The sequence below is a fragment of the Patella vulgata genome, chromosome 1, assembly GCF_932274485.2.
Source record: "Patella vulgata chromosome 1, xgPatVulg1.2, whole genome shotgun sequence".
NCBI classification, from domain to species: Eukaryota; Metazoa; Mollusca; class Gastropoda; family Patellidae; genus Patella; species Patella vulgata.
This window is the reverse complement of record NC_065879.2, coordinates 46,693,399-46,718,820: the sequence shown is the minus strand read 5'-3', so window position 1 is coordinate 46,718,820 and position 25,422 is coordinate 46,693,399. Positions and strand designations below refer to the sequence as shown.

Here is a 25,422-nt window from a genome sequence, read left to right as displayed (position 1 = left end):
AAAACGGGTTGTTATATCCTTATCCGATTTGCTGGTGTCCCATTTGTAGTAATGTTCCATGAAAAAATTCAATTGGCATGTGAGGTTGTAAGTTTAGAGTGTCAAACTTCGAGGATTCGGCTATAAGCGTTTGATTATGTAATGGGTGAAATCGGCTTTTAAAACATTCAATGAATTGCGTCCAGGACATTTTCTGTAAATCGCCAGTTGTCATCTGTTCATACCATATTTTTGCAGGACCATCCAACTGAAGGTGAAAGGCCGCCAATTTCGTTGCTTCTGTATCAATACCATGAGATAACGACGTATACGAGTCAAATTCAGCTAAAAATGAATGGACATCACTCGAATATAAACCATTAAATCGTGTGGCAAATATTTGATAGCTGGCTGTCATAGATACAGGGTTGTAGTGGGTTCATTGTTATGCAAATTAAATTATGTCGTTACATCTATGAACAAATGTAGATTCTGGCCATCAGTCGTGAAAGTAGTGTTGTCTTCTTCGAAATCTATTAAATCATTTGTCGAACATATGGTTACATTTAAGTCTATGAAAAAAATCACTGTTTGAAATATTCAATTGTTTGTACAAGTTATTTGACCATTAAATACTAACTAGTTCCTTCTAGAAGGTTAATGTCGGCAATTTAGCATCTCCACCATGTTGTAGGGGGTGTACACAGTGAAAATATTCCTATAGTTCATTCATTTATTATTTTCATAGATCTATTCATTCATAAAAAAAGACCATGCTTCTTTCTTAGAAGTCTCGGGAGTTCTCTCCCCTTGATTATCCAAAAGGGAAAATACTCTCATTTACATCTAACATACATTTATACAGGAGTTATTCCCCATTAAGCATAGTTTACAATGTAATGTATTGTGGAAGACTGTAAGGTCTAAGGAGGTATATTACTGAACAGTGCCACTATACACATTAATATTACCTTGATATTTAGCTGGTGGAATACAGGTAAAAGTACAGATAGATGTTAACTGTGTACCAGTAGGACAGTTTATATTACCATGTGGTATAGATGGACGACCACAATCTATAGGTTCACAAGATACTGGTGTAGAATTTAACCATTTACCATCTGAACAGATTAAATCACTCTTAATACTCCGTGAGGAATATCTAAAACATAATAAATACCGAATTAATACTCAGTAAGGAATATCTACAACATAATAAATACTGAGTAAAGTCATATTACTGACTTATCAATTATAATAATACTAATTGTTTTAGTTATCTGCCCCTATTCTCATCACCCTGACTCATTTGTGATCCGGACGCTCTTTCGATAGATTCTGTTTTTGTACATGTACTTGAAATGAAATGAAATGTATTTTAACGTCCTACTTTTCTGCACCGACCGGGCTAATGAAGATGGGATCTTTGCACTGTGTAAACATGCTTTTGAAAGGGAGAGGGTGGGTGTACTTGAACCTTGAAAAGCGATATCTGCCAGAAACGTTGCTTTAATTACTACAATCGACATAAAACATACCTTTCTAACACGTGTTCTAACAGTAAACTTTTATAAAGACCGGTGGTTGAGGAGGGGGTATTGGGGATGAATGCGTACGCAGGATAACATGTTTTTGATTTGCGTCTAAATTAGGAAATGATCTCATAAAGAATAAATCATATATAAGTAATTGTTATTACCCATCTTGGCAAGTAACAGTACAAACATCACCATCTGATAAACCACTGCACGATGTTGTACCATGATCTAATTGATATTCTTGACATGGTGATAGACTTGTGTTTTGACTAACACAGCGACCAGAACGTGTATTATACAGTTCTTCACTAGTACAGCTAGCTATAGTTATAGGATCGAGATACTTAGATGATCTTAGACGAACAGCTGATATACTGATGTTAAACGATGTAAACGATATACGGACACCTATAGACAAATATAAAAAAAAATACGCATAAACACGGGCCTAGGCTACAGTTTAATAAAAAGTCTGAACAGCTCAATTTTAGGATTCAAATTTTATTATTTTATTTTTGGGTCTAAGTTTGGATATTTTAATAATTCATTATTTGGAGGTAAAATCTGACTTTTATAATTTGAGAGAGAGAGAGAGAGAGAGAGAGAGAGATGGAGTTTAACGTCCACTCGACACAAACTAGGTCATTTCGGGACTAACATGGTTTTTAATTTTATTTCAATAATTCGCTTGCGCGTACAACCGGGGATTCGAAACCACGCCAGTTGACTCAGTGACAGGCCTTATGACACAGCGTGCACGTGCTAACCATTCGGCCATCCAACCCCCAACTTTTATGATTTAAGTTGGGCGTAAGACAAATGCCTTTGTTTTATTTTATTTTATTTTATTTTTCAAGAATTTCTTTTTGGGTGTTTTTATATTTTACCAATTCAATATTTGGAGGTAAAATCTGACATTCATAATTTTAGTTGGGCGTAAGGCAAATGCCAAAACGAGAGGCCACATTCTCAGACACTAAATCATGCCTTTAAATACAAGTGAGTGGTGTTTTAATATTTTAACTGGTGGGTATTTTAACATTTTGGAAAATTTGCATATCTAAATAAACATTGCATTCAAATATACTTGGCCAACATTTTGAACTTCAACGCCCTTGGCCCACGCTTAAGTATACATACAGTTTATTTACACCCCTAAAATCAGACGTTAAGTTATGAAGTAACTTAATGAAATTAGGCAAACCTATTGAATTCAAGGTTCTATATATTTTGATGAACTTATGCGAATGCATAAACACAACATGTCAATTGCATTGAAAACTAATTACATTTGACGTCTAGTCGGAATGGCGGTGACAAACAAAATCTTACAAATAACGGGTTGGTTTTTTTTTCTTTTTTTTTGTTGCTTAGGAGACATTAGATATCAACCGCCACGATTTCTTATCTTACAGTGGGTTAAACTCTTTGTAAACATCATGTAAACATTGTAAAATCCTAATGCAACTAGTAGTTATCAAAATGACTTGTTGACCATTGTTTCTAAGCAATGTTATATAACATTGCTAACTTATCTTGACTCGACTTACTTATTTAACGACAACCAAGCAACATAATAATATTATTAGGACGGTGCAAAGCGACATAAATTATCTAGTGCTGAACATGGTAGCATCGATCGGAAAGGACAATTAAATTAAAATCCATAAATATGTATTGATAATTCAGTATATCTATGTGTTCTTTATCAGATGTGGAGAGTGGGAGGAGGTGGGCAAATAGACAAAGTTGCAGGCAAAAGTTATTTTAGATATTTCGAAAACGGTCGATATTAAAGATGAACTTACCCTTGGTATAAAAGAAAGGTTTACTGAGATCATGCATAATAGGAATGTGTAATGGATTGCTCGAACAACTGATAGTATGTTGACGTGGTGATAATGTTACTGTGCCTCCATCTATTCGTAATAGTTCAAGGGTAATAGTTGAATCGTGAATGATACGTCCATCTGAGGCTATATGTATGATGACCTCAGTCGCCACAACGGGCCGTGCAAAGAAAACCTAGCGGGAAAGGTGAATATTAAAATAAACCAAACAGTGTTCTAGTCTTAATAAAAATAACTATAATTAGCAATACACCCCCGCCTGCCCTTTTCCACCAAGACAAATTAATTTCCAGGGGTATCTCAGGTGTTACGTAAAATGCACATGCCCTGTAGACTTAATTGATCTGTGGTGGTTGGGTTGGAGTGGGGTGGATTAAGCTGCCCTTGGGGAAAATCAGTACCAGAAGACCCACGACCCTATTTGCGAAGACTACACAGGGGTAATAGAAATTGTTAGTTATGCAGTTTTGTTTGATGCTAAAATATAGGGATGTTTGCAAATCAATAAAATAGTTCTCGGGTAGCCTAAACAGAAAAAACCGGTTGATCGAGCAACAATACAAGACAGTTACATATAAAGCGAGATAACCCTTGTTATCGCTATGATTCTTTACGCCGTGATGGGCCACAGAAGAGAACATGTATTTCAGTTTAAACAATAGAAAATGAGAGCAGATAAGAGGGGGTACATATACGATTTTCAAAGACAATCCGATGCCCCCCCCCCACCCGCCACTTTGATGTAAGTCATGTAACATGTTTACTTATTTCCACTTTACAATTAGTATAATCTTTCTCACCTCTAGCCAGAAATCTCCTTCATCTGTAAAACTGCCACATGGATGCCATGCTTTCCTTGGATCAAACATACCATTACATATCTAATTAAATTGTAAAAGTATAAGCTTTCTAGAATGAAATGTTAAAATTGAAACTGGAAATAGCAACTAAAAAGAATACAGAATAAAGTACCCAATTCTGTCTGCCACACATGGTTCCACATAACATAAAAACAACATACCAAGTCAACATCCGGATAACCTATAACAGCTGTTTCTGGACAGTGTGGATCTTGGTGTTCTGGGTTAGATGTTGCTGACGAAACCTGTTGATCTATATAACCATCCGGTGTATAATATCCACAATCTTTTATACTAGTCATCTTCTCAAACTCTTCACATACACCATCACCATCATGACGATAACATAAACTTGGACTTCCTGTAATACATTACACAGTCATAATTAAAATTCTCTGGCTTACTAGCCAAGAGATCCCGGGGTCGATCCCGATTAAAGTTCTTACGGATTTTCCTGCCTGGTCCCCCCTTGTAAGTAGTTTGGATGGTACGAAAAACAGAGGCCCAACCATGTAGCTGTTGGCTTACACGTAAAGGAAGCCCATTTATTAAACGGATTGGTGCAGAAAAGTAGGACTGTAAACCATTTTTATAATCTGTAGTGGAGGAAAGTCATCATTCACTTATAAATAAGATATGGAGAACTGCCCCAACAAAACAACCCCCGTCCAAAGCATAACTTGAACAAAGTATGCCGCAGTCGTATTTATGTGGGATTGGACGAAGAGCGCAGGTAATTCATGAAAGATTCTGCTGCATTCCATCTTCGTTCCACGTTTTTTTCTGATAAAGTTGGAGGAACACACTGTGCCACTGTAATACTCCAAATATTTTATAAATATGTCATTAATTATAGATAGTAAATCTCGCTGATATAACGTCTCCCTTACAGCCATATTTGTATTTGCGAGATTATTATCAGGAACCAATCGAATAATGTAATAGTGCTACTTGCCCAAACATTGAAAAGTATCTTCCAGTTGACAATCTGTATTGCACCCATCGCCATCTAATATATTACCATCGTCACATAGTTCGCCATTTCCCCTGATAAAACAAAATAGTCCGTGAAGGAGGACCACACTACACGCAAACAACACCGATAAGACAAACCTACGGGCAAGACACAAACTACACAGACAAGCACAGACAAAAAATATCAAATGAAGTGAATGGCCACAGGGGCCAGCCGTAAACGTCCACTGCGATGTATAGTCCCGGGCTTGTAATGATATAAGCTTCACTCAAAATGAAAAACAAACTATCAATAAAACAGAATAAAACATTGCAAATAGTTCAATAGCTATTACAAGAGCCAGATAATATATTAAAATTATTCTAGAGCTACATTTGCCTACTTTAGGTTTTTCTTTAAGTATTAAATGTTATATGAATTATTAATTTGACATGTATTAACATGACAAGAACATAACCAACCCTCTTGTGCAGGGTTAGGCCATTAAATGATTTCATTTAAAAATGGAGAAGCGAGGCTAAGTCTCGAACATACCAGTACCATGGTTACGATAATAATCAATCAATGCACACATCGTGTGAAAACTACAAACAATGATAGATAACTTGGCTCAGAATAAAGTAATATGAATGAAATTTTCAATATATTTATTTTGCATTATCTATTTTTTAACTATTACAGCAAGAACGACCAGCTCTTTTTCTAAATCTTATATAATGTACCATTAAACAATAAACCGGTTAATGACCTTTTGTGGATTCATATTTATTTATTTTTTTGGTGGTGGGGGGGGGGGGAGCGGGTAGGTTGCGTGCAATACGTAGCAGCAGCAGAGGACGTTAAACCAAGTAATTAAGGTTACTGGATCAAACGAGTTTAATCCAGTTTCCTTCAACGTCCATTTTGCCTTCTGTTTTTGCTGTACTTACACATTTATTTGTCCATCACCACAATATGGTTGACCATGTTTGTAATGCAAACTAGGTGACGATTGGCTAGTTTTACCACCCGGTGACGCATCTACCCAATAACGATAACTTACGCCATATTTTACATCACTGCAATAAAAATACAATATTTGGAATTGAAAATATACCACCCCAGAGAGGACCAACAGGGAACTTAAAAAAGCTAAATCGCTAATAGTTAAGACCTAGAAATTGACGCAAATGGGTCGCAACGCACATAATAATATAATATGAATATATATAAACTGATTACATTCAATCGTTTCCGTTTTTACACTAATTTCAAATCAGTTGTGTTCGGCAAAATACGTCAGAAGTCTCAATTGAATGACAATATCTAGCGTCTGGTTATTCCAGTCTACACCGATAGTATTTATTGAGCATGTTTTCCAGATAAGAATGTCGTCATCGTTTGGCATGACTTGTGGAATATGTTTAGCCTCGTTCTTCGAGTCCCTTGTTACAAAAGGCACTGAAACGCATTATGGTACACGATTCGTGTACCAATGGTAAAATGTTTATTTTCTCTTAAATATCAGATATCAGAAGGCCATCTTTTCCAGGTAAGATTACAACATCAATGTTGATTTAAACTGACAAATACTCTTTTTTATAAGCAATATTTTATTCAGATTTGTATCTGAATAGGGATTGGGGAACAGGCATAGCCTATATTAAACCCCTCTCCCTGTCAGGTATAGATACATGTATTTACATTTTAGAAATAGATAATCAATGTACACGTGCAAGTATGATTATAGTGAAAATATATTTACAATGAATGTTTATAGTTGTCGCTGGAACCGTCTGGTGATTTCGAAGAACGAGTGGACAGTTTTAAAAATACCGAGTGAGTTTTCCACGTCGTCAATTTCGTGCAATAAAACAGTAGTGTTTCGATGAATAGTCGATAAATTATTTATTGTTTTATTTCGGGCATCTGAATATAAGGAGCAATTCAATAAAAAAAATGTTCAGTGTCTTCAAATTGATGTCCAAATTTACAGGATGGATTGTCAGAAATGTGACGTAATATTTATGTCCGTTTAGATTGCTGCAAGAGAGACGCAGTTTAGAATGAATGATTTGGTTTGTGCGGGATCCAAACGAAAAGGTTTTTGGTGGTGTTGAATCTTGAGCCATAAGTTTCGAATTGAAAATATTTAGAGATAATGATTTTTTTGTGTCTGCACTTAATTTGTTCCATTCTCTAATTGACGATGGTATGAAAGAATTATAGAAAATATTTGTTTTACATTTATATTCAAGTAGGCATGTGTTTCGGAGATTATAATGTGCGCTTTTTGTCAAGATTAAATCATAAAGATAAGATGGAGAAAGGCCGTATATAATTTTATAAATGAGTTTAAGTTTATGTCTTCTGCGTCTCTCTTTTAGCGTAATAAAACCGGTTTCTTTATATAACAGTCTATGGCTGGTACCCCTTATGGCGCCACATATGGACCTAAGTGCATCCAGTTGTAGGTGCTCTAATTTGTTAGCTAGTTGGTCTGTACAGTTGTCCCAGATGAAGTCACAATAACCAACATGAGGTAGGATGAAGGAGGTATAGACGGTTTGTAATGATTTACGGGGTTAAGTCTGTATTTAAGGGGTCTTAAACAATTGACAGATTTGCTGGGGGGTTTTCGATAATGTCGTTAAGATGTTTGTTCCATTTGCAATTTTTTTGAAAAGTCAGACCTAAATGTTTGTGATGTGGGACCTCCTTGATAGGAACACTATTTAGAGTAAGGGTCATTGTTTAGAATATTTGCGCATTTGGTAGGTTCATCAATTCTAAGGTAAAGGGAAGTGTCGTCAGCGAAGAGTCGAACATTTGATGTGATATTACTTACAATATCATTTATATAAATGAGAAAAAGGAGAGGACCGAGAACAGAGCGAGCCCTGTGGCACGCCAGAGGGAATGGTTTTGGGGAAGGAGGAGACACCCTAAGTAACAACAGACTGTGTTCTTCCCTCTAAATAGTTGCGAAACCATTGAAGGATGTCTCCCCGTTTCCCCGCAGCTTCCAGCATGCCAGACCCTGTCAAAAGCTTTACTTATGTCACAGAACACTGCTCTCGTGTAGAATCCCTGGTCGATGGCTTGACAAAAGTAGTGTGCAATATCGGTAAGTTGGTAAACACTAGAATCCCCATGCAAAAAGCCGCTCTGGAAGTTAGTTAGAACAGAATTCTCCCTTAGAAAGTTTAAGACATTTTTAAAAATGCATTTTTCGAATATTTTAACTAAGATACTACTGCCTGTTTCAGGCGACACTACGACTCGAAAATTGCTTGCTATTTCTTCAATTTTTAATTAAAATGGTTAAAACTTAACGACCTACCTAAAATTGTCACCCCTTTACTTTCTACCGCACGTTAACTAATTTCAGACCAAGCTATATAACCTTTCTCTCTTGAAAAATCGTTGTTTATTTATTTCGCGGTAATGAAGACAGCCATGCTTGGCCTAGTTATTTGGAATAAACCAAATCGAACAGGAGCTTGGATTTGACTTAAGGTCGTTTCGTCCTACTTGCATGTTTAAATAGTTGTTTCTGCTCAGTAGAATATAATTTGCTTTAATGAGCTATTTACGGGAGGTAATATAAATTTGCTATTTGGTTTCAGACCACAGTTGTTTATTCCACTCCGAACGACTGGACAGCTGGCCTTGTCAGGCCCTCCGTGCATCACTGACAAGGGGAACCACGCCGGAAAATCGGGATGAACTTTCTCGCGGCCAATGCAGAGATCGAGCCCCCGACCCCCAGGCTAGCGAGCAAGCGTCTTGCCCACTTAGCCACCGTGATCCATATTGTAGTGACACGTCATGGAAATTTGGAAGTAGACTAAATGACAATTCAAACGAATTGTCTATCTGGCTTTAGGATAATAGATATATAACTTTCGATTTTATTTGACTTTGTACGACTTTTAATACTATTTTCAGACGGCAAATCGTGGCCTTGTAGCCCTTTTTAGAAAGATATATACCTTGGTGGACCACCATAATTGGTAATATATTGATAGAGTTTTCTGGGGGTTTTTTTTCTCTTTTTTAAAAGTTTTAATCCAATTGAAAAGGGGCGCTCCTAAGATATTATTATAGATAGCCTACTCTATTTCTTGTTTGTTTTTGTTTTTTATTTTGTGAAATGCCCCTAAGCAAGTGATACTACGACAGAAAACGGAACGGGGTAGTAGCCACACAAGGTCAACTCCTGATAGATCAAGGGCACATAATTGCGTTTTTGTGTTCAGACCACGGGTGTTTTTTTTGTGTTTTACATTTAATTTATTCTTTTTGATTCATCATGAACTTAATTCAATTTCTGCAAGTCTACCCTTTAAACAAGAAAACGGAAAATAAACTGTTTTATACAAATCATATATTTACACAAATTCACAGAAAATGCCCCGACTATATACAATATATATTACAGAAGTTGTCTGGCCTACATTCACGCTATCTATCATACAATTTAGGCACAAAATCTACACACTTCACCACACTTGCGCATACATCAATCTCTTTCCCAGTACCTTCACATGCATCCATCTTTCATACAAATCACAGCCCACCCAATCAACAATCGCATCGGATTCACTTCCCGGTGGGTTCTCACAATCACATACACTACACACGTTTATATCATCATCACTCGAATCTTCATTCGCAACACCACCGCCATCAATATTCTTAGCAACATTTTCACTATCACACTCTCCACTGAAATTGTCGCCCAAATCCTCACACTCATACTCGCTGTCACTCCCGGACGAAATATCGACTGGTGGTACTTTCTCATTCAATCTTCCCGCTTTCCAAAAACCGATCCTCCACCTTGTCTATGACGTGTTGACATGCCTTAGCCCAGTCTCCAGTTGTCACACTAGCCTTGGCCTCCAGGAACAGACATTTAACGTCTTTGATTTTAAAACTGGTGTTTCTTCGAGCGACATAGGCATTTTCTTGTGCTAAAATTAAAAGTATCTCTATTGGGTTTAACTCGCAGTGCCTTACTGGTAACCGGAAGACTAAATGTCCATACTGATGGGCTATGTCGTCGGTCTTATATTGTTGAAAGGTTTAATTGTTACTATAAATAGAACGAGCCGTACGCTCTCATTGTTAAAAAAACAATTTTGCCTAATGTAGCCTACTTACGTTGACGACAGCAAGTCGTATCTAAGATTATAGAACATCGGTACTTACAGCCGGATTTGTAAGGTTATGTCATGATGTATTACTATGCGACTGGATAGAAGGGGCGATAGCAATTCAAATAATATCCACGTATGAATGTTGTGTGTATACCGTGTCGTGCAGTCGGGTCAGACGCCACGGGCGTAGTAATATGGTTGCTAGGGATAGTTACTGATAGTAACATGATCATTCTCACGTTAATTTAATGGTGTGCTTTAATAAATTCATGACCTTACAATGTTTGTTACTTTTGTTATTTACTCTGTACATCTCATTATTATATTAAATTCATTAAGCATTTTGAAGTACTTGCTGCTCTTAGGTAGTTCCGATTCTTTTGGACCTCGTCGCTGTAGCCTAAGCTAAGCCTTACGCACGATTCATGGGATAGGTGTTTCTTCGATTAATTATGAACATCTTTATTAATTTTCATATTATTCTAAAACGTTAACTTGTCAGGACAACGTAGTCCTTGTCAGGCAGAATGCGAGCCTGTGGTTGGTCAATAGCTATGTCTGCAGCCTATAAAAGGACTTCATGTCGTCGATGTCGGCAGATAGCTCTACGACAAAAGGGATTATGACGGCGCTACCGACCATCTTTGTAGAACCGTCCCCCCTTGACGTTTTTGTATGATCATAACGTAGTTGAGCCTAAGCAATCCGCATGGCGGGTTGTCAGGGTGAACTTGTCAGCGTCAACTGTCAGATTGAACATTGTCAGGCATGACATTTGACATTATAATAAGTGACGTTATGGCTATCTCCTACCACCCACAAGACCCTTCTTATAGTCCACGTGGCAGACCTCGGATTTCGGAGTATCATTACCAATTTGATGAATAAATTCAACCATGATTTTCAGTTAGCCTGGTGCCCGAAGTGTTCAAATTTGGCTGATGGACTTCCGGGTCACTTTGCTAAATGCCATTTTGGCGGACATCTTTAAAAATGGCCGCCGTTTTTTCATTCCAATTGAGCGCGTCAAGGAAACCTTCATAACTCTTTCACAGATTAACCCATTGATATGGAATATGGTTCAAAATGTTCGCAATAACATTCTACAGCTGCTGTTATATGACACATGTTGGTGAATGAATCAAATATTTTCCATATCAACAGATTATTCTGAAAAAAAGCAACGTTTTGGCATTTTATTTTTTCAAGATTTATTTTACAAGTTTACTACCAAATCATGTTTAGGGTAAATTTAGCCAAATTTTGTGCGTGGTCTTCCTAAGTTATTCATTTGGCATAAATAAATACGCTCAGTGACCTAGTCTGTACAGCTGCGGTGGTCGGAGACTCAACAAAAGTCTTGAGTAGACTGTCATGTGAACGTTTATTTAGGGTTGTCGCAATCGCAACGATATTTGGGGACCAGTTGTTTCTGAAGAAAAATTTGTCACTGAAGACGATTTTGATATTATGTCACTTCTGTGACGTCATTTTCGGTTGAATCCGTCCGATTTCCAAAATGGCCGCCCAAATTTCAGGAAAAATGAATTTCTTGTTAGGATGGATGAGTATCACGCAAAGCAAGACATGTGATATATCATATATAGGGTTTCCGTAGTCATTGTACTTTAAACTGATCTATAAAATTAGTTTCCCAAAATCCAAGATGGCGAAAATTCAAAATGGCAGTCAAAATTTGCCTAAAATGATCGATGCCTCGGATAATCGTTATTTTACAGTTTGATATGCCCTGTAATATGCCGCTTAAGGGGTTTTCGATGTCACAGAACTTAAATACAACCTCTAAAAAAAGGGTTTCCAAAATCCAAGATGGCTAAAATCCAAGATGGCGGCAAGATTTTCCCTAAAATGAATGATTTTTCAGATAATCGTCATTTTTCTGTTTTGTACGGCTTGTAATATGTCCTTTATGGGGTTTTCAGGAGCACTAAACTTAAATATTACCTCAAAAATAGATTTTGGATATCGTAGATGATTGCCTCAAAAATAGATTTTGGATATCGTAGATGATTGCTTAAGAACAAAACGGGACAATTGTCAGTATTTCTCTTGGCTTGGCTTATTATAAAAATCTGTAGTAGTTTTTTAGGAGAGGATGGAATTAATTATACTAGATCTCGTAAATCAGAAAACAAGATTTCATATTATTCCAGCAAAACTGTATGGAATTTTAATATATCTTTGCAAATATGTCTAGTTGTTAAGAATTACCTATTCTGTTTATTCAGAAATGGGCCGAAATAGTGGCTCAGTGGGTAAGGCTCAACAAGGTCCGGAACTCGATCCCTGTGTCTGGGCAAATTTTTCCTCATTTCACACTGTATGACGAATAGCCATCTTCATTGACCAAGTTAGAATAGTAGGACGTCAATAAATAACGAAAAAAAAAACATTAATTACCGAAAAAACCCTAAGCCACACCTAAAAATTCCTAGGTGGGTCAGACTAGACCATGCATAAAAATTGTGGGGAACTGTAGGTTACGCATTAAAATTGTGGACACTCTAGGTGGGTAATGGGTCAAGCAAGATCAGGCATAAATATAGTGGTACACTTTCAGTCAGGGGCGGATTGGGGCCGGGAACCGGTCCGGGCTCCCGTGTCGGAGATGCCCCTTTTACTGACCGCGGGAAAAATTTGAAAAATAAACCCCAAATATGCGATTTGGTGGCATATCTGATTATAATCTTTGTCAAATAATACATCTCTTAAATCGATTAATTTAGGCCAAAACCCCGACCTACAAGTAATTTACAACCATCAACCTGTGAAATTATCATATCGTCATATTATTAATTAACGTATTATCATTGTATCGTCAGAGTCAAGAGTCAAGAGAATTTAACTGGTTAAAAAATGGGACTACTTGAGAAAATTTTGACCATTTGATTAACCAGTTAGGAATAAGTAGGAATATTTTCATGGTAAAATGTGAAATTTTTGTTGCCGGGAGCGCTAGTTGATTCCTCCTGTGATGGAATTCGGAATCACCATTGCAGGATTCCGAATTCCGGCCCACACCCAGCACACCCGGTCCAGAAAGTCTATCATACCAGCCCATTCCAGACTCCGGTGATGGCGTGGCGGCCCGTTAAAGCCACCGGCCACATACAACACGATCATCGTCGCTCCATGGCCGGTTTTTTTAGACGAATTGGACAAGATTATTTTTTTCATTTTTTGTCCGACCGACCCTTAGGGCGATCGCATGGCCCAATCCGCCCCTGCTTTCAGATGGCCATTGATCACAATATGTCCCGCATAAGACTGGTTGGGCATTGTAGGTGGGTCATGGGCCAGGCATTGAGTAATTGAAGCATAATCAAATAATATACCATTCATGGATAACAATTTCTATAGTTTATTCCACTGCGACGTTACAAAAAGATTTCACAAGTCCTTATCAAGCATATAACATTAATAAACAAGCCAACAGTGAGGCTGATGTCCCCCGTCGAAATCCCTAAATAAATAGATGACCCATATTAATTAATCACACATTTATTTTTTTTAAAAAGTATCGAGCAATCAAACTGATTATCAACTATACACTAAGTTTCATCAGTCTCTATCAGATAGAATCAAAGTTATCTTGTCTCAAAGCATCGATCAATGAAATTGCTAAGCTCTGCTTAGCTTTAGCCCGAAATGTTAATTAATGAACTGAGTCAAGACATTCACCTAATAAACATTTACATCAAGTTTCAGCATTTTACCTCAATTAAAAGCAGAGTTATTGTGTTCCAAAGTCTTGACCAATCAAATTGCTTATCGCTCTTTAGCCTAAGCAGAAAATTCTCACGATCGAACCTAGTCAAGCTAATATCGCCCTCACTTCATTATAACCAAAGTTATCGTACCCCAAAGCATCAACCAATCAGATAGCTTATCTCTGCTTACCCTAAACAGACAATGTTCATCATCGAACTCCATCAAGGCATTCACCTAATGAATGCCTACACCCAGTTTGAACATTCTACCTCAATTATAATGAGAGTTATTGTGTACTAAAGTATCGGCCAATCAAATTGCTTATCGTTCTGCTTACCCTGAGCAGAAAATGCTCATTATCGAACTTAGTCAAGGTATTGATGTAAGGAAACTATACACCAAGTTTTATCACTCTCACTTATTTAAAACTAAAGTAATATCGTGTCCCAAAGCATCAACCAATCAAATTGCTTATCTCTGGTTACCCTAAGCAAAAAATTCTCATCTTCGAACTCCATCAAGACATTGACCTAAGAAACACCTACACCAAGTTTGAACATTCTAGCTCAATTAGAAAGAGAGTTATTGTGTCCCAAAAAGTGTGACGGACGGACAGACGAACCCATTTTAATAGTCCCCTGCTTTCTTCGAAAGGCGGGGGACAATAAAATGAAAAGATTATGGTTATATATATACAAGAGCAGTGTGGACCCTCCAATGGGATGCAAAATCAGCTAGTATGGGCAACTGTCCCAAGCCGTTAGATAAACAAATGCACATAGACAGGTATAAATTGTAATTGTTGTAGATAAGCACAAGAATAAAAGATCAAACAATTATTTAAGCGGTAGAATGAACCACGAGCAATAGGCCATAACAGTAAAATCATGATAACGACTTGTGAAATCTTGTTGAAACGTCGCAGTGAAATAAACTATAGTAATTGTTATTCATAAATAGTCTGTTATTTGCTTATAAAAGACATATTACAAGCTACATCAAACAGAAAATCGATCATTTTACGGAAATTCTGGCCACCATTTTGAATATTCACCATCTTGGATTTTTTTAAACACTCTGTGTTTTGGTTAATTTTAAGTTCAGTAATCCCTTTCAATTGGATATTACATGTAATATCAAACTGTGAAATAACTATTACCTGACAAATTGGCCATTTGAGCAACTTTTGGCCGCCATTTTGAATTTCTGCCATCTTGGATTTGGGACACTCATATTAGAGATTATTTTTTATGATCAATGTTTCTGATATCTAGTAAATCACTTTAGTTGACCAAATAGATAATTTGGCTTATATGGGTCTGAACAAGATTTTTTTAGTAAACTTATGAACAGACATCATGAAAAAAAAACCCGAAAATATTGCTGTTTTCAGATTAATCTTTTATTTTGAAACCGAAAGCATTGATTAAACAACATGTATCATATACCACCAGATTTAGAATTGTATTATGAACATTTTGAGCCGTATTACATATCCATAGGTGAAACTGTTGAGGAGTTGTGGAGGTTTCCCTGGCTTGCACTATTTCAAATTAAAAAATGGCGGCCATTTTTAAAGATGGCCGGCAAACTCACATTTGGCAAAGTGACCCGGATGCCCATCAACCAATTTTGGACACTTTAGACCTAAGGCTAACTGAAAATCATGATTAAATTTATTCATCAAATTGGTAATGAAAATCTGTCTGCCACATGGACTATTATAACCAACACTAATGTTACCTGATTATTGTAAATAATGGTTGTGTATTTATCTTATGGTTGCATTGAATAAATCGTAGAAAAATGGTGAATATGGTGTTACTTCTAAACAGCGCAGGCCAAACTGTTACAGTATATTCAACGCGTAGGCAATCTCTTTTTTGGGACTTTAATACCGTCTATAATTCATTTTACTCTGTTTCTCAAAATAAGTAATAAACGATGAATACATTGGCTCACATCTCACGTAATCTTCATCTTGAAATTGTAAATAACAATAATCACTTACCCGTTCGTTCGTTCATTTCTGGTGTTTTCACGTCCACTTCCACCTAAGGTGATATCGTAGACAAATCACTTACCCAGTATTCACCTTCTTATATACACACATCATCGTGCACTTGCAATGCATGTGATGAAAGGATGATCCATTATTTAAGGAATTATATTTTCTACGATTCGTTTTTTCTATCTATTCTACGACAATATCTGAAAAAAAATCTTGTGTGCCTGTGGAACGCGAATTTAAATAAAAATAGATATCAAAACTATTTAAGTCCATACAATTATATCTCTTAGGAATATTAAAATACCGGTAACCAAATAAACCTAAACACACACACACACCCATGTTGGTGCATGATCACACCCACACACACGCACGCACACATCACTCGCACTGCCGGAAAACAAACGGGCGAATCCTCCCGCACAAATATTATTAACCGAATGCACCCGATTTGGGGAATTCCTTATACCCCTAGATGATATAGGCGTTAAGGTTCGACGAAGAAAGTAATGGGGTGACAATTCAAGGTAGGACGTTAAGTTTTAACCATATTAATTAAAAATTGAAGAAATAGTAAGCAATTTTCGAGTCGTAGTGTCGCCTGAAACAGACAGTCAGTATTGATATGGGCCTATAATTTCTGCAGTCTGATGGGTCACCTGTTTTTTAATATGGCAGTAACATTGGCAAATTTCCAGATATTCGGTACTATTTTCGATACTTCGTGTTTTCAATGTCGAAGACTTTGGATGACATTAGGTTAGAGACTTAGCTACTCTAACTAACTATTTCATTATTTCTATAGTTATAAACCCTTGCCGATAAGACTTTCGGGGTTATGCCCAGTGTTATGAAATCTTAGCTATGCACCAGAAACAAAATAATAATACTCTTTTGATATTTTAAAAGAGCCATAACAGGCATATTAATGCACATAACTTGTTTATTTTATGTGGAAGTCTCCTACAAACTATACTCAGCCAAATTAAAAACTTGACACTCGGGATTTTTGAGACTAGATTTTTAATATTTGGTTTAAGGCAACTATTTTAGTGTTATGTTGTGCACAGACGACCTTGACATCAACAGAAAGCAAGAATACGTCTCGCCGAAAGTCCTTGACATTGATAACGTTCGTGATGTCACAGTACCCCTCAAAATGAAATTCACAGACTTGGAGAACAATCGGAATAAAGTGTTTAGTAACGGTTGTGGCCTCCTCTAGCGTCTCGTACTGCCACGCAACGTCTTCTCATGGATCTCAGAACATTAGTAAACTCTACCCGAGGAAGACGTCGCCACTGCTCAGCAAGAGCATGTTGAAGGTCCTGCAACGTCAGTGGTGGATTCACTTGCTGACGAACACGTCGACCCAGTTCGTCCCAGATGTGTTCAATAGGATTAAGGTCGGGGCTAAGCGACGGCCAATCCAGGACTTGGACACCGGCATTTCTTAAAAAATTCTGGGTAGCAATTGCTGTATGGGGTCGAGCATTGTCTTGTTGAAACGTTAGTCCAGGCCCATGTCTCTGCATAAACGGAAGAAGAACAGGTTGCAAAATCTGATCCCTGTACTGGACAGCATTAAAGTTCCCTTGGACAACAACAAGAGGAGAACGTCCATGTGCACAAAAAGAACCCCAAACCATGACGCTGCCGACACCAAATCGGTCAACTTCTCTGACGCATACTTGAGCGTAACGTTCACCTCGTCTGCGGTACACTCGGACCCTGCCATTGGCAAATCTCAAAGTGAATCGAGATTCGTCACTAAAGACAACCGAATTCCACTGTCTTTGAGTAAATCTTATGTGTCTTGTGGCCCACACAAGTCGGTTACGGCGATGAAGAGGTGTCAATATTGGTCCATTATAGGGCCTCCGAGCTCGAAGACCAGCAGTCTGCAAGCGATTTCGAACAGTTTGTGCAGTTACCCTTCCACCAAACATCTCTCTACTTGTGGAGGTTGCAGTGACAAATCTGTTTCTAAGATGACGTAATCGTATTGCTTGATCTTCCTGGAGTGACGTCACACGTGGCGCTCCTGCCCTTGGGCGGTCGGCAATAGTTCCAGTTTGAAGCACTCTCATTCTAAGATTAATTATTGTCTGGCGTGAACAATTAAAGGCTCTTGCAACAGTGACCACAGACTGACCAGCATAGAGCCTACCTATAGCACGTTCCACATTTGAAAGGCGTGGCATTTTCTAACAAAGATGAAAATAACAATTTTAATTGGTTTTCCCAGTTCAAGTTACGTGTGCGTGTTCAGTTTAAGCAAACTTGCATCGATTGACCTCACGAGTTTGTGTTTGCACGTGTTTTTCAGGTTTTTCATCTTTATATGCTACAATGTTATGAAATTAAAGGATTCTTACTACTTACTATCGTTAGAAACACTTTAAAATTTATTTGACTTACCAGCAAAAAAACAATTGATGAAATTCATCAGTGTCAAGTTTTTAATTTGGCTGAGTATATTTAAATATCAGCAACAATATTTCGAGCTGAAACCTTTAGATTAGTGTGTTGGTTTTTCACATTTTAGAGTATGATTTGCATATCTAAATTAAAATTAAACAACAGTTTCAGTCGTTGTCTGAAAGCTCATGTTTTCCTTATTTTTATACAAATTTCTAATTTAACAATCTACTATTAAAGAACATCAAACTCACAAATCAGTGAAGTGAGGTTCGCTGGATATTTGAATATGTTTTCCAGGAAATGGTGGTTCTCGGTGTATTTTATATTTTAATTTTCTACAACCGCTACATATCTCATTATTCCGTCTGGACAATACTTCTACGGCGTCTATAGCAACATACTGATCTCTTGTATAAATACGTAGCTGTTCAGAAGAAAACAAAATTAAACATTGAAAATTGAAAATTGTCCCCCAGGTAGCATGTTATTACATCACAATCCAAGACATAACCCCCTTTCGAGAACTTAGTGTACAGATCGAGTAAAACGAAATTTATTACAAAGGCAATAACCAATATCTATAAGATCGATCACTTATTAGAACACAGGACATAAGCAGTCGTGTAATAGGCAGAGTATGATTAATTTTTTCTATAATAGCTATTGTTATATTACATCTCATTTAAGGGGGTTCACATAGCTTAAGTGAGAGTCGGGGGTAGCAAATTATTGTAGTAAATTTGCATTACACCTGTGCATTGCTTTCTTATTTAGAAACTTGCGTAATTATGAACATTTGTTTTACTTTCACGAAAAACCTCTTCATATAGTTTTCGGTTAATACATTACAGTTCTTCAACAATTATAAAATAACATACCTTGGTGAGTTTTCGTGAAACACTTAATCTAGTTGTAAATGGCATATCACAATGCGCTGGAAGGTTTTTCATTGTTTTAGGCCGACCGCCTTCAAAATATAACTTGAGTTTCTTTATACCAATAGCAGCATTCCAAATGACCCAAATGGTTAATCTAAAATAAAGCGTTGGCAAATAAAACACCGATGTTGACAATGTTGCCGTGCACAAGTTTATAAATCTGATACAATAGAATACGTGAAAGTTCGGATGTGACGATACATTTAGTTTACGATAAACACGTTTAAAAACAAAATAAAATGACTTGCAATAGCAGTTTTAAAAGAAGACTGCTCTATACAGACATAGTGGAAAGTACATTTCGTAGCTTTCTTTTTGCATTTTGGTATGAAAAGGAACACCAATTTTTGATACAAGAGTTTGTTTTAATGTAATAATTTAGAATAATAACATAGCTTTATTATAAACAACCCTCTCTGTATGAAGGGGGGTCCAACCAAGAGTAGAGAGATGGACGGTGCTTTAATGAAGCATGCTTCTAGCTGCCCTCATTTGTAAGCTCGTAGTTTCAAAAGAATGTCATGTCTACTTTTGGTAGGATTTTCCAATATGGAAGAGTGTTATTAAAACATTTATTGTTACTGATTGAAGTAGAGATTGGTAACGGGCAAATAGTCGACTCTCTTATAATCCCCCTGGAGATGAGGAGTTGTATTCCAAGAACCGAATACATGGGCCACAAATCGCAATGGACCTTGCGCTCAAACTTTGCAAACCACGCTGCCTTTATTAATCAGATACTTTATTAGACGTTATGGATCAACAATAGTAATAATCTTTACTTTAAAATTATCTGGGGAATTTGTTTAACCCATTTCATCACATGTGTAAAATTGATGGATGGTAACATTACCCTTTAAGGTTCAAATATCAATTCCCTTATGCCTGGGACACACTATGCGAATTTTATTTGTTTCAGCCAAAGTTTATGCCGTCTAAGTTACTTGGGCAACGCAGTGGGCACACAAGGCGAATGCCTGTGCCAATTACTCGGAGAATAAGTCGCATGAAACATATTTCGAGTATGTGTCGATGCACGCTTGACCACTTGTCGCTGGAGGTCGCCATTTTGATGGTCATGTGAAGCTTCGAACAGTTTTGATTGACTAGGGAATTCTAGAACTCGCGATACTCTTCGTCGGAATGGACACACTCATCAAACAAGTCGGCGGCGATATATATTCGGGCGGTAAACATCAAACCTTTTTTATATTGGCGAATGGTGTCGAATATAGCAGGTCCATCCAGGCACACTAGACGAAATTCGTAGGCGACGGGTTCGCGAGAAAAATTAGCAATAAACATCCGCCCAGTGTGTCCTAGGTATAATGATCACTCACCTTTCAGGTATAACAGGATATTGAAAGTACAAATCTATCTGACAATTCTTTTTTCTGCAATTGTAAACTTTTGGCATCCACGCAAAGATACTGGAATCACACATTTCAGCATCAGGGGGGCCTGGACAATAAATGTACTTGGTTGTTATCTAACATTTATGATCAATTTCAATTACACACTTCCATCCCGCCTATACTTCTTCGAATTCTAAATTTCGAGGATTATATAATATCTAAGCCAAACAATTTCGCCACCCGGGCTCAAACTCGGGACATCTATGTTGAATGTCCAGTGCCCCAAACACTCCACTTCCATGGCCTCTTCGTAAAATATGAAATACGCCCGGGCTTTTTTTTAAGCTACAATGTAAACGCTGCTGTCCGGGCAAAACTTCAACATTTCATTAGTGGAGACAGGTATGACATTTCATTTTATTTCCCAAGTCAATACTTTTTTTTAACTTAAAAGTATATAACACATTATTTCCTTGTCATTTGAAATGTTATACTTTGATATACAAATAGATTTAGCAGATCGAATAGATGAACCAATAATGCTTAAGGAACATATATTTCAATTGGATATATCATGTGCAATGCACCGATTTAATTTTGGTGGTTAAAACATACCAGTTGCTTGTTCTGGAGACCATCGATCTGTTGGTGCTGGAGAGGTAGCATTAACAGCATTCTGAATTAGTGCGCCATCCGGTGTACACATATTACATACCGTATCCATATTCACGACTGGTGATCTGAGAGGTGGTATCCACACTATAGTTATCCTGTCATCTTGAGACGACGCTATCTAAATAAAGAAGTTGCACAAGAAAGAAACAAGAAATACACAATAATAATTATGTTATTGTCTGGGTTTAAAATAACTTAAAATCGATAGTTATGGTAATGTTTGATTCTCTACGGCATTAGTTGACTCGCAATGTCGGATCTACTTTGAGGGGAAAGTGGGAGCCACGGTAGCTCATTGAATAAAGCCCCAGTTTCATATCCGGTGTTAGCCGAGAAAGTTCCTCGGGAGTTTCAAACCTGGTTGCCCCTTGTCAGTGATATAGGGCGGAAGGTCTGGCATGGTACAGCGTCTAGTCGTTCGGATGAGTCGTTCCCCCCCCCCCCCACATTTTCAAATTTTCCCACTTATTTATTTGTAGATCGCACGGACCATTTGTTACTCTGTTGAATAACTGACTTCAAGTGTGAATTGAATCTGGGCAACCGACAGTTTGGAATTTTCATGGGTTCTTGCGCAAGTTAGGATTTAGGTTTCTGTCACTTTCAACAACTTGAAGAATGTTTTGGTAATGTCCCTCGCTCTTCACTACTAACTTTACTCAGGTAATCTGTACTCAATTTCACTAATTTAGCGGAAGGTCGGATGCGCACCAAAATCAAACTTACCGGAGACCTTGTAATCCATAACAATTTAAGTTTCATCTAAATTGGACATGTGACTTCTAGAGGGTCCACAAGCTTTGTACATATTTTATATTTTGCGTAAAAGGCAGGGGCATAACTCCAGAACGGACGGTCCGATGAGCACCAAAATCGACCCTATCCTAGATCTTTTGATCCGTAATACATATTTTACGTTGCATCTAAATCGGAGGGTCCACAACATTGGTATATGTATTATATGCTTTGCGACTACTAGTGTAAAGGAAAGGCGCCTGATATAATTGAACGGTTTCTAAATTCAAATGCAAATTATGACCCGAGACCTAGAGGGTCCACAAGCTAAAAACGGGATTTTTCAGGAGCAATAATCCAGGATGTTACCGTCCGATACGTGCCAATATCGAACTCATCTGACATATAAACCCACACGAAATTTGCATGGCATGAAGGGGTATGATGCACCCTATTGTAGTTCTTTGGTGTGCACATAAAATAACCCCTGAAAGTTGGAATTCGACAAAATCGGCGTAAACGCCGCTGTCTGGGCAAAATTCATCCATCGCACACGGCATGGTTGCCGAAGACCATTGCATTGCATTGGCGGGAATTAGGAGTAATAGTAAATAGTTAATGGAAAAACAGTATGTATTTTACTAACTCTGGGTGCTACTGGTACAGGTGCTGATTTGCCATCAGTTCTCCAGGGTTGGTAAACTAGATCCAGATAACAATGCATCCTAGCTGTTTGATGCACCGTAAACTCACTTGTACAGTTATCATCTAAAAATATGTATTTACGTGATAATCAAATAACATTATAACCAAATTACATTACTCTATAATATTATAACCAAATAATATTGTATGTAAACTACATCATAACCAGATTACATTATTACCAATTTACTGTATAACCGAATAACATTATAACCAAATAATATCGTAACCAAATTACACTATAACCAAATAACATTAAAACCAATCACATAATAATAAAGTAACATTATAGCCATATAATATTATAAACAAATAACATTATAACCAAATTACACTATGCGCAAATAACATTATAACCAAGTTACATGTAAACAAATCACATTACAAACCTAATAATAGTATAACCAAATAATAGTATAACCAAATAATATTATGCACAATAACAGTATAACCAAAGAACATTATACCCAAATTATACTAAAACCGAATATCATTATAACCAAATTACAGTATAACAAATTTACATTATAAACAAATATTATTATAAACAAATTACATTATAACCAAGCAATATTATAATGTCCGCCATTTGTTTCATTACCGCTGCCAAAATGGTCTTAAGTAAACGACGAGTCTGATTATAAGTATCTCTTGCAAATCAAATTGAAATTTATCAGGGATTCTGATTCTGATATACTTACGGTACCTGAAAATAACGATAGGCCTATTGTACACGTAAATTTAAAGAAAACTGGAAAATCGGCATTCCTTGGATGGGATTTGACGTATAAATACTGAAAATATATTGTTCAATACGGTGTGCAAAAAGACTAAAGTCACCAAAAATAAAATCTGAATTTAGTAAATCATCTTAAAACTGGCCAATGTAGAATTTACCTGCATAGCTCATAAAATTTCTAAATGGAGTATTCTTATAGGAAGTAAGCGTGCCACACGTATCTTCTAAAGGCGTGGGGTCATGGCATGCTTGGTTTTTTGGAGTAGGTAATGTGTCGGCACACATATCTCCATGCACCATTGATGGACTAGTTTCTTCACAAGGATCGCCACATTTCACCTCAGATACACCATGGTGGACATGCCATAAACCGAGATTGTGTCCGATCTCGTGGACAAGACTGTCCATCTGGCCAGGAATGCCAAATGTTTCTGGTTGTACAACCGTTCCACCTGCAAAAAAAACCAACTCGTTTTTGAACAAATATAAAAATTAGTTCCTTTAAAAAGATGAAATCTGATTATTTGTCACAGTATCGAGTAAAAGGGTCATGTTATTTGCCGAATTACCGCCACAGCCGTCAACTAACGCATGTAGCTGAGGATGTTTTGGTGGACTTTGGGGGTGGTAACCAGGGCTCACACTGTCGGTCGCCAAAGTCGCAATTTGCGATAAAAATATGAAAGTGGCGATTAAAGTTTGATTTTGGTGATAATTTTGGCGATAAAGTTTGGCGGTACTGGCGATTCTTTTTGAGAATTGGTGGAAAAAAATCTTAAAATTCTAATCGTATTTATCCTGGATTAACCATTATTGAGTGTCAATCTCATGGCGGGATACTATAAATTAATCAACTGGCTGATAATCTGGATCGCGTCAATGAGTAATACTAATTATTTGTCTTGGATTAATGGTTAGTTTATTGATAATTGCCAGTGATATCTATAAAGCCTATCTCAAGTCATTATTTACACCTAATGATTAATCCAAGCGGTGACTATTTGATGTTTCGTTTCGTCTTTAAGAAATGGCAATACATTGTACAGGTAATCAAAATGGCCGACAGTTTCTTTCGAAGAGAATGAAATATTTTGATAGTTGAATTCCGTTTACTGTGGCTTCATACGGCATGTAAAATATACAAGCATGTCTATCGGATATCATTATTTCAAATTATATTATCGCCACTGGTCGAAAACGTAAGAACGAGTTGAATAGTGACGATTCTTGAACGAGAAAACAGTTCGTCATTTGTAACATATGCTTTAAAAGTGAACGATGGGTATAATTGTAAGCATCTCTTAAAAATATAATTGACATTTATATCATTCTATCAGGGATTCAGATTCTAATACCTTTACAGCATCGAAAATAAATTGGCAATCCTTGGATGAGATTGGAACAAAACAGATTGTTTAATTACAAAGAAAACTATGATAGCTATGTGATTTCCCTCAAATGAAAGTAGTATCCGGTGTTCGAAAAAGGGTAAGCATACCATGGATATTATAAAACTCGTTCCGATAGTTTGACACCAACAACGGAATTTGCAGATGCCGCACTCAAGTTTATTAGTCATAACGTACTTGTGTGTTTTCGACCTACAAAATTAGACGCTTAGCCTCGATGTACTGGGAAGGCATACCATTTAATTTAAAGGCTCAATACCACTCTTGTTGTAACAAAATAATATGTCCCAATCTTTATTCTGGTAAACAAATTGTACTATTTTACAGTATTCCAATTAAATGATGATACAAA

At 37.0% G+C, this 25,422-nt stretch overlaps 1 protein-coding gene across 1 annotated transcript in view; it reads right to left on the bottom strand.

The window, feature by feature from the left end:
• The window catches only part of LOC126809864 (pappalysin-1-like), a 139,740-nt gene that overhangs the window by 89,312 nt on the left and 25,006 nt on the right, over positions 1-25,422 (bottom strand). The window contains exon 5 of the mRNA XM_050534705.2: positions 23,911-24,113. Within this exon, the coding sequence (XP_050390662.2) occupies positions 23,911-24,113 (203 nt within the window). The remainder of the gene's footprint in view (positions 1-23,910; positions 24,114-25,422) is intronic.